Source organism: Gadus morhua, chromosome 4 (assembly GCF_902167405.1).
Source record: "Gadus morhua chromosome 4, gadMor3.0, whole genome shotgun sequence".
Taxonomy (NCBI): domain Eukaryota; kingdom Metazoa; phylum Chordata; class Actinopteri; order Gadiformes; family Gadidae; genus Gadus; species Gadus morhua.
In genome coordinates this window covers 34,432,180-34,443,735 of record NC_044051.1, presented here as the reverse complement: position 1 = coordinate 34,443,735, position 11,556 = coordinate 34,432,180, and the positions used below count along the sequence as shown (strand labels likewise).

The window sequence follows — 11,556 nt, the reverse complement described above, 5'->3', positions numbered from 1 at the left end:
TTGTGTTGTCTGCATCGCTTTATTCTGACACTTGAAAGGGGCCGTTATTCAATTCAGTTCTATAATGTGAACTGGGAGCTACCCAGTAAAACCAAATCTTTTACTATGTTTTAAATGTTGGGCTCTGATAATGTGTCCATGTGAGGATTATATTTAAACATTTTCACATCTTTTTACTTTCCAATTTGTCCCTAAACCGGTCACATAGGGATCGGAGAGTGACCTCATACTTTTTTGTTTCGCATTTTCGATCCCTATCACAGTTATTACTATGCAATGGTTGCTTCTATCCGCTCTTGTTTTACCATCAAGTTACTAAAGATAATCTATCTCTGTAGTATGCCTACAATTGCATATTGTAGGAAGACCCATCACTTGCTTGGTTTAGGATCTGTGTCAACCTTTTGGATTCAGACTTAAACCTTGAACTAGTGCACAAATAATTTACTATATGGAGAAGATTGACAATGAGACGAAAGGTGTAGTCTTGTATGTTGAAATGGCTTTATTTATTCTCTTATTTTATTGATTGTTATATATATAAACTTTGTGTATAGCCTATGTATATTTACACTGCATATTTTTGCCAGTGGGTTTATCACCTAGTTGTCACCATACGCATGTTTTTTATTGTTTTTAGTCATGTGTTCTTTTTTTGTGCATTTTAATATTTTTTTTTTACATGACACCTGGGGAACCGGAGCGCTGGCCTGCGATGTGCTTCCGGTCGCTACGGGCTCGCGTGGCAGAGGTTTCGATCGCGGGCTCGCGCATTATGAACGCAAGAGGGGCGCACAAATGAGGCGTGAACGGAACAGACCGGAGCCTCGTCGGAGTGTCAGGCTGATTTAGATGGATACTGCTCCGGACTGGGGAGGAGCGAGGCGTCCGGGGCCACGACGCTGATGCTGGTGGGCGTGGGCCCGGCCTCTCCGGGATGTGAAGCCCCCCTGGTCGAGGGGAAGCCGTCTCTAGGACCACATGCTGGCTTCAAATGAGATCAGGTTTCATTATGGTGAGAGAGAAGTACCTAGGGTCGGGGTGTAGGCTGGTGTTTGGTCTCTGGATGGAAAGTATTCAAATAAAATGGAAGGCGTAGACCTATTACATATTTTTTTTATATTCATAGCAGTCTACATTTTGTTTCAAATCGTGTGTCATCATTTTGAAGGTAGCTGCGTTAAATGTTTCAATTGAGTCTCACAAGAGTAACATTAGGCCTGACGGGGGAGGTTCGGGGGATGGGGGGGGTCAATGATTAAAGGTCAAGGTTCAAATCCATACAAGGCCGAATCTGCCTCATCTCGCGTGGCGTGCATATCAAACAGATATGTAAACACCAGGTGGGAGATTAGTGTTGATTGATGGTCTGGTTGTACGAGATAGGCTTTGAACGAACAGGCCTGTGCAATTGAACGCGCAGAAATGACTAAATAGGCCTATACCAATGTACGCCCCCAGAACTTCAACATATTTATGTTGAAGGGTTTCTTTGTTTGTTTGTTGTGTGTGTGTGTGTGTGTGTGTGTGTGTGTGTGTGTGTGTGTGTGTGTGTGTGTGTGTGTGTGTGTGTGTGTGTGTGTGTGTGTGTGTGTGTGTGTGTGTGTTTGTTTGTGGCTATGCATGCCATAATATGCCATTGTATCACTGTAAGGCCTACTGAAATATGTCCCCAATTTACAAAAATAAAAGGGGTGGAGTCCGATGTTTTTTCCATGCTCCCCATAAGACTTCGTGGACGGTCCACTCTGCTGAGACTGCCTTTTCCGAGGTCGTCTGACGTCAGGGCCATGGGGCCCCGGCCCGGGTGGCGCGGTGTGTGCGGACATGTGCTCTGCCTGGCCAGTGGAGGACTTCACCGTCCAAGAGAAAGTTGGGCTTCCTGGACTCAGGACTCCTATAACATTAAGCTACGGTGTGTGGCGCATTTAATTTACAACTTCACACTTATTATTAACGCTCATAACAGTGACACAACGACAGTGCTCAAAAAGTACCCCAAAGTTGGGGACGTGGGTAGTTACCTTGGAGATACCACGCCCCCCTCTTTCCTAAAACTCTCTCCCAAAACGATTTTTTTTATAATCTCATATTCCAGCTTCACTAGCTCTTTAAATTGTTTATCTCGACAGAAATTCGCCGATCAGCTTAAATAGGATTTATAGGACTTCAGGATTTATTTTGCTTAGGTCATTTTTCTACACATTATATTGTTAGGCCTACTATTAATTGAATTCAATAATTGATAACAATTCGTTCGTTCAGCCCGTTCACTGGTCCCAGGGTCCAGCGGGAAAATGAATGGCTCACTGACCATATTTTATTGTCGATATAGACACTTTATAAATGTATCTTATTTTAATGTGCAGTGTTTTTATATTTTATTATATTACATTGTGTGTTAATAGTTTGGACTTCCATGATAAATATGTGCATTTATGCAGGTGATCACGTTTAGGTAAATTGCGGCAAAATACTAAATATATTATCGCCCTGTCTCATTATTTATTATAAATAGTAATAATATTTTTAGTATTATTATTTAAAAAGGCTAATGTGAACATTATCAATACCTTATTATTTATTATTATGATCATCATAATTGCTTTTATTTATGAATACTGATACGAACATGATCTAGGCCTACCTGTCCCATTATTTATAATTATTATTCTAATAATTATTTATTAATAGGCCTACTGATAGCAGCGTGATTTACCTTTGTCGTTATTATTCTGTATTACCGCCATTTTTGCTTAGCAAGAGGTCTCATCAGATATTATTTGTATTCCTTTTGAATCCAGATGTCTTTTCTATCATTCACATCGTGTTAACCAAAATTGTCGAAATGTCATCAGCGATTAGGAGGCGGGATCGCCCTGCACACGCAGAGGTGTGCGTGCACGCCTGCACACACTTGCGCTTTGCATCCCTTCAGGAGACGAGCATTTGATTTTTTTTAACAATCATTTACATATCCGGTCATGCAAATGAAGTGAAAACAAACGAAGCACCGCTGCGAGTGATAACCTGCTTTCGTACCACCTGTCCTCTTACGTGCGTCGACGAACGCTCTCTCTCGAAGTCTCTCGCGAGCGTTAAAAACTCCAGGGTTTCCCGCTCGCGTCCGTGTCGAGTCGCGCGCGGCGACGGGCGGAGAGAGACGCACACTCCCCCCCATTAGGGCACGCGGCAGTCAGGGGCCCCTGCGCCATCAGAATTAATCATCGGGGTTAATTTGAAGCTTAGACAAGTTGCTGTTAATTTAGTGCGCGGTGGAAGAGGGCTGGGGGAGCGTGGGGGGGGGGGGGGGTGAACACGGTGGAGTGAGAAGCCGTGCCGCGGCCAATTCCCTGGGGTCCCATTTATCAGCCGACCGCGACGGCCCGGCTTGATTACAATTTGCAAAAAAATTCATTAGAGTTAGGGGCCAATTGTCATATAGCTCTTTCTCTATTTCCCTCACTCCCTCCCTCCCTGTCCTCTCTCTCTCTCTCTCTCTCTCTCTCTCTCTCTCTCTCTCTCTCTCTCTCTCTCTCTCTCTCTCTCTCTCTCTCTCTCTCTCTATATATATATATATATATATATATATATATATATATATATATATATATATTTCTCTCTTTCTCTCTCCCTCTCTCTCTACCTTTATTTCGATATATTTTAATAGTTGACTTCTTTGTTTTTCGCGCCTTTATTTTTTTTAATAATGACGATGTGTGTGTGTGTTTGTGTGTGTGTGTGTGTGTGTGTGTGTGTGTGTGTGTGTGTGTGTGTGTGTGTGTGTGTGTGTGTGTGTGTGTGTGTGTGTGTGTGTGTGTGTGTGTGTGTGTGTGTGTGTGTGAGAGTACTCATCTGCTGCCCGCGTCACTGTCAGACGGGCTGGGTGCGGGCAGCACCCATAAATCTGCGCTTTACAATAATTCACCTTTTCTGCTGGGGCGACGAGTTGGGATTTCAGATTAATAGGAAACGGGCCGGTAGGGTTTCCAAACCATGAATCACCGCCGTGGCCGCGGTAAAAGTCTAACGGTTTATAAATATGGGCCATAATACAAAAGAGCATGATAGACTATTGGCAGTAACGGACTTCAACTTTGCTTCAAACGCGTCCTGTTATGTTTCCAGAGTTTGCTTTCCTACTACACGTTATTGTGTGTTCATAGTGTAAATGTGGATACGTTTTGGTTTTATTTATTTATGTCTCATTCTATTTTTCCTGTTCCTATTTTGGGTTTTTCTTCATCACTTGTGAAGTGTATTGGGATTGCGATATTATCATTATTTTTATTGTTTAATTAGTTTTCTATTGTATTCAATGGCCTTTTCCAATCGAGGTAATTATATGAATGATAGCCTACTAATAATATTAATAGTAACAGTGGTATAATTGATATTATTAGTAGGCCTATTATTATTATTATTATTATTATTATTATTATTATTATTAATAACATTATTACTATCAGATTCGTGAATCATCTCCCGTCGTGTTAAATGAAAAGGCATTCCAACCGACTGGAATGATGTTGTTGTGCTTCACATTAGTATTTCTTTCTCTCTTTTTTTGTCAGGAACGCACCCCGCTCGCCAGGACGCGGGCTAAATGAAGCGCGGGACAGAGCGCCCCTGGCACCGCGTGCTGTCTCCTCGGTTATTAAGGGACGGTCATTAAAGGCGTCGTGTCTCGCAGAGGAACAAACTGATCGCACACACACACACACACACACACACACACACACACACACACACACACACACACACACACACACACACACACACACACACACACACACACACACACACACACACACACACACACACACACACACACACACAGTGCGTCATGGACGGGGAGCTGACTGCCAAACCAAAGGGATAACAGCAAGAGATGCCAAAAATGTGTCCCGTCACATATTTCACTGTTTTCTTTGATTAATTAAAATACTTAATTAGGCTAAACTATTCGTTATTAAAGTTAATATTTTGAATAAGCAAATGTATTATGTTTTATAGTATTTTCCTTTAATTAATTAGACGTTTTTATAACAGAACAACAGTATAGGCTACGTAACGTTATAACTTCAGTTTTACATTCAATACAATTTAAATTAAATAAAAATGTGCCCTGCCCGCAGGCCCATGGGCCTTCAAGGCAGTGGTTTTCTTTTACTTGATTATAATAACAGCTCTACTCATTATATCAACGTGGCCCTTGAACGGGACTGTTTGTGCGTGTCGGTGTGGGTGCGTGCGCATGTGTGTGTTTCTGTAAACTGTCACATCTCCAACGCTTGCAGCGGCGTTTTTAGCAGGCTGATGAATAAATATTATTTTGACTTTTGATTCAAAAACCTTACCGGTTTACCGTATTTAAAATAAATTAAAGAACCAACAGAATTGTATTGACATCTCGGGTACGTCCAACTATTTTTGAATATTGGGTAAATGGGTGGAGTTGGCCAGCATCCGACTGGTTCTGGAATAAACTGGTTCGCTTCAGTGAATCATACGCTGAAAAAACAAGAGCTTGAGATACAAACAGATGAAGTATGTTAATGTTTCGGTTTTAATGGACACTATAATGTTTACCCCATACGCCATGGAATGTAAGTCAATTCTGCACATTTTTTTGTAATAAATAAATTAGCAGCAATTTTTTTCTGTCAAGGAAAATAAAACAAAAGAAAATACATAAAAGGCATGGAATCAATTGTTGTTCCTTTTTTGTTTTCTCTCAACAAGAGGCCGTTTTTGATTGGTCGTTGGATTCTTGACTGACTTGAGGCGAGAAAGGCGTGGAGACAATGCCCGCGTGAACTGTTCTCACCTCAGGACCCAACCAAACCGCATCTAGGGGGGGGGGGGGGGGGCACACACGCTTACAGAACGTCATTAGAATTAAATATACAGAGGAGTTATCATTTAAAATGTCCTTAATTGGTCCCGCAATCACCCAAGATCCGGTGCTCCTGGATATTTACATTTGGCTCCTAAGGGCCCTTCAAGTGTCTTCGTTGAGTGGTGTTTTGGCCCGTGCGATCCCAGTCAACAGGCGGATCGATCGTAAAGCAACAACACGTCAACATCACCTGCTCTGGGCTTTCCCTTTTTCTATTTTTTTTATATACCTCCACGTGACCCAGGGGCCTCCGCTTCTCGAAGGCGGTTCAAACGTCTTGGAAAAGCCATCAACAACGCGCTTCTTTTAAGTCACGTCTTGACCTTTGACCTTAAGGCCTGGCTTGCTCCAACTGTTGGTGCTGGCTCCGTATCGCGAAACGGCTCACGTGCACGGGAATCGGCACCACGATTTTGGGGTTCCGGGAGGGCTCGCCCGTCTTGTTGTTCACGTTGCCCGCCTTCACGCGCTTCCACTTGGCGCGACGGTTCTGGAACCAAATCTTCACCTGCACCTCGCTGAGCTTGAGTGCGTGCGCGATCTGCGAGCGTTCCGTCAGGCTCAGGTACTTCTTACAGTGGAATTCCTTCTCCAGCTCCAGCAGCTGCTCGCTCGTGAAGGCCGTCCGTCTCCGCCGGTTCTTGCCGGTGGACGTGGTGCTCCCCGTGCCGCCCGGGCCGTCCATTATCCCCCCTCCTCCTCCACCGCCGTCCCCGTCGTCCTTCTGGCACGCGGAGCCGCCGGTGAGGTTGTCGTCGGAACTGTAGTCCAGGTCGCTGTCCATGGAGTAGCTCTCGTCCTTGCGGCTACCCTCGTCGTCCTTGCCGTCGTCCTTCCCGTGGGATCGAGCTGCACGCGGGGATAAGGAGACAACAGGTCAGCATCACGCAGTCGTCATTTTGAATCGATTCCCCCAAAAAACAGTGACCTTAACGCAGAAAGTATACTAGGCTATGAGTTTTAAATATGACGGATGCGGTTGGTGGTGTTCCGTGTCCATGTTCACAGTGTGTGTGTTTTTAAACGTGCGTTTTTGGCCACAGATACTCTCAAAATTATCGTTGGAGGGAGACATTTCACGCGTAATTACGCATGAACGATCCCTCCGTTCGGTCCTGGCCCCTGGGCGGCGTTCGGGACAAGCAGCGCTCAGCATCCGTTTCACAAAGACAGGCGACAGGGCCCTCGGAGCCGGGGGCCCACTCGCTGAATAATTAGCCATGCATTTGAAAAGACAAATCTTGGAGTTTTCTTATGGAGCATCTGACAACAAACAGACGAAAAACCAAATGGAAAACTTCGGGTTGGTTTTTCGGTTTGGTTTGAATTGGTCAAGTAGGCCTACTAATTCCTTAATTAAAATGCGGTTTGTTAATCAAATTCCCTCCCGGCCTCGTTCCACCCAAACATGCATTATTCCGCTCTTTGGTCGATGGAACATCGCACGAGCTTCTGTGAATATGTTGTTTTAACGAAAGATTAAAAAAAACTCAAGTCACTCGGTTTGTTTCATTAAAGTCAAGCATCTCATAACGGAACCACCATGTGTCAACCTTCCCAACCCCATAAGAACGAGATGGGCAGGAGACCGCTCGGCGCGGCGCTTACCTGTGGATATGTCCGACTCGTGGAAGCCTTGGAGCGGCGCGCACTCCTTCCCCTCGTCCCCGTCCGCCCCGCGAAGCTCCTGGCTCTTCTCGAACACCGCGTGCAGCGACCTTGATGAGCCGAACTTCCGGGCGGCCGCCTCCTGCTGCTGGCTGTGGTGCTGCTGGTGCTGCGAGGCGGCGGCGGAGAACCCACCGGGCAGTGACGCCATGAGGGTGGAGGTCAGCGCCATGCCCTGCGCCGCCAGGCTGGAGCAGAAGCTGCTCTGGGACAAGCTGGGCAGCGGGTGGTGGTGGTGGGGGTGCGCGGCCGGCATGGATTGCTGCAGGCCGGACTGGGACAGGGCGGAGGGCGGCGGCGGAGGCGGAGGCAGCACCACCGACCTGTAGGGCATGAACATCGGATAGCCCGTGTACACAAAGTGTCCCGGGCTGGGCTGCGGGGGCCCGCCGATCAGCGAGTCGATGCTGAAGGCGGTGGTGCTTCCGAGGGGCCGCTGCATCACCATGAAGGAGGACGGGCTGAACGCCGCGCTCATAGGAACTGACAGAGAGTTCGGTGGACCGCCGGGGAAATAAGAACAGCGAGGCGGGCTTTAGAGAACGGTCGCCCGCTTGGTGCTTCGGGCTGAGTCGGCGACGTCAACAGTCTTTACTCAGAGGATGACCGCTGATCTGAAGCCGCAAACCCGGGAGGAACATTCGCCTTCTCGCGGGGACATGGAACCATGGATGTCCGCCCACACCTTGATGTAGATGGTTAAAGTGAAGCGGAGATATTTTGGGTGAAGAAACAGCAGAATCAGCTGTCCCCGGCCTTCTAATTTAAATTCAATTCAATTCAGCGCCTCGAGATCCGTACAAATAAAAAACGCTCCTTTTGCGCGCAGGGCGCACGCCGCGCTGATAGCTGAAGTTCACTTCAACTTGAGAACGAAACAACACGAGCGCGTCCTTCTCACCCACGGAGAGATGAATTGCTTCCTACTGCTCGACGAAATCCAGATGTTTGGCAATGAATTTAAATTCCGCTCCCTCTGTGTAATCGCCCCCTTCCCCGCGCAAGGACCGCCCCCCGCCTGGCGCGCCTGCCGCTTATTGGTCCGCTGCGAGGACTGCCTGCGTGCGGCGCTCGTCTCTTGGTCTCGTGGGTGAATGCCAATTACACAAATTGGGACCACAGGCAATTTAGAAATGTGAAAAGACATCATTGTAAATAATAAGCCATATATATTATGTAAATAATAGGTCTAGGGCCCCCCCTCCCTCGTGTGCCTCTCTCTCCGTCACTGTCTGTTTTCTCCGTGAAGTCTCTCGTCTGTCTCTGTCTGTTGGCCTTCCGCAATCCTCTGGTTTGTACACCATTATATTATTCATATTCATATCAATATCACTTTACATTACTATACTTTATTGCTATATATGCAAATATTGCTTTAAGGTGATTGTTATTGTGTTGAATTTTATACACTTTAATGTATTTTATTTTGATACACGCCATCCGTCTCACATGACTTATGAGAGGACATTCATTTTGGAAAGCTGGCACGTTATCCTGCCGTCATTATGGAGCAAGCCAACAGGAACCATTATTATACTGCGTCGGTTCTGATGGACTTTATAACTCTGGATTTATAGAACAGTGGCCGGGACCCCTGGGAGCCCGGAAGCACTGCCAGCGTCTCAAAGTGTTTAACCAGGACTGACTGGGCGTCAGGTACATTGATCAAAGGCATACGTCTCACTGATGGCTGCTCAGGGCGGAACTCAGGTATCATAATGGCCGACAGATTCACACTCAGCCTTATCCCGGACCTTTTATCTATCTATATATCTGTCCGTCTGTCCGTCTGTCCGTCTGCCCGTCTGTCAATGTGTCTGTCTGTATGTCTGTATCTGTCTGTGTCCGTCTGTCTGTCTGTCTATCTTCCCTCTACCTATCTCTGTCTCTCAATCTATCTGTATATCTGTCTACCTTATCCTACATCCATACATAAATAACAACGACCTGCTATGTACACGTCCTCTGTGGTTTACCATTATAACCAGTTCTCTGTCTGCGTTTGAATGGCCTTTAAGTGTAGATTAGTTGTATTATTCTTCAGTGTCACCGTTCCTGTTTCCCACATCAAGCCGAGGAATGGAAATGTGTTTGAAATGCCACACAGAGAACAAGTAATGACCATCTAGCGAAACAGAGAGAGAGAGAGACAGAGAGAGAGAGAGAGAGAGAGAGAGAGAGAGAGAGAGAGCGAGAGAGAGAGAGAGAGAGAGAGAGAGAGAGAGAGAGAGAGAGAGAGAGAGAGAGAGAGAGAGAGAGAAGGAGAGTCAGAGAGAGAGGGAAAAGATATGGTTGGAAGAGATGTAAGCATACCATTTATTTCTGCCAATAGGCGTGAAAACAACATCAGCGCAGAACTCCTTGAACCTGGACTCGAGCGATGGCGTTATCGCCTCTGGCTGAGGACCTGATTACAGATTCCACTCAGGAGCATATGAATATCTGTGTGTTTATGTGTGTGCTTGCGGCCCAGTCAAGTCTTTACGTGACCTCCTGAACTACGGTCCACACAAACACACACGCACGCACACACAAGCACACACACACACACACACACACGCACCTTCGCACACAGAGATGCACAAACACATTGGTACGCATGCACGCACACACCCATTACACACATACAAGTGTACATGCAAACACAGTCACACAGATATACACCTACACACGCGCACACACACACACACACACACACACACACACACACACACACACACACACACACACACACACACACACACACACACACACACACACCTTCACACGCACACTTACCCATGTACGCATACACACACACATGCACACACGCACGCACGGACATAAACGTACACACGCACACCACCCACGCACACACACTTCCACTGCCCACATCTTTCCTCAGGGTCACTGGGACACGATCTCATTAGTGCGTGCCCTGCTCTGCTACTGCGATGCAGACATTAAATAGCAGTATTTTTCAATTAGGGCTGACAAATTCAATCAAAATTCCATAGATTAGGATCAAATGAGGCATGGGTCATTTACAAGGGGATTTAATTGCACGGCCATTAGACAAATAGCACCGCACTCTGGCTCTCAGTATCAATCACGCGGGGACATCAATAGTAAAAGGTTGTAAACGGGGGGAGGTCGCGTGTGCGAGGGGGGGCGAGTGTCTACGCGAGCGTGCGCCCTGCACGCACTCGCGCATTCTCGCCATTTCGGATGGGCTAATAAATAGCGTCTTTTGTACTTATAAATTATCCAGTTTAATTAACAGCATGGCTTATGATTGGACTATGATTTAATTAAACCTTTGCTGCACGCGAGCGCGGCTCGATCATTCATTCATTACGGCCGAGGTATGAGTGTATGGGGGGGTGTGTGTGTGGGGGGTGGTGGGGGTCGGTAGACCAGATGGGGGTGTGGGGGTGTGTGTTGGGAGGTCTTGGGAGTATTGTGGTTACTTGATAAGGAACGACCATCAGCACGGCCACACGCACCAATAACAGCCGCATCAATTACTCTCTACATCATCGACTGCGATGGACAAAATGCGAAATCCCCCCCACACACACACACACACACACAAACACACACGCACGCGCGTGTGTGCACGCACCTATCCCCCCCTCATCCCCCCCGCTCCCGCCGCCGCCTTGAAGCCCTTTAAATCGGCGCGGGAATGGTGGTGGGTTTACTGATATTATTATTGTGTGTTCTAAGTGGAGGGGACGTGGCGGGATTCTGCAGGCAGCCTATAATTACACCATGAGGCGCTTTAAGCTGTCGGCCCGAGAGGAGAGAGGGCGAGAGAGGGGGAGAGACAGGGAGAGGGAGAGGGAGAGAGAGAGAGAGAGAGAGCGAGAGAGAGAGAGAGAGAGAGAGAGAGAGAGAGAGAGAGAGAGAGAGAGAGAGAGAGAGAGAGAGAGAGAGAGAGAGAGAGAGAGAGAGAGAGAGAGAGAGAGAGAGAGAGAGAGAGCGAGAGAAAGAGGTAGAGGGGT

General features: G+C 46.9%; 1 protein-coding gene across 1 annotated transcript; it reads right to left on the bottom strand.

Moving 5' to 3' along the window:
• Positions 1–5,548: 5,548 nt before the first annotated feature.
• Positions 5,549–8,508, bottom strand: gbx2 (gastrulation brain homeobox 2). The gene is made up of 2 exons (XM_030354610.1): positions 7,511–8,508; positions 5,549–6,751 (listed from the first exon to the last, which is right to left on the bottom strand). Exons 1-2 carry the CDS (start codon positions 8,046–8,048, stop codon positions 6,234–6,236), a joined length of 1,056 nt encoding a protein of 351 aa, XP_030210470.1. The 5' UTR covers positions 8,049–8,508; the 3' UTR covers positions 5,549–6,233.
• Between the last annotated feature and the right edge of the window lie 3,048 nt (positions 8,509–11,556).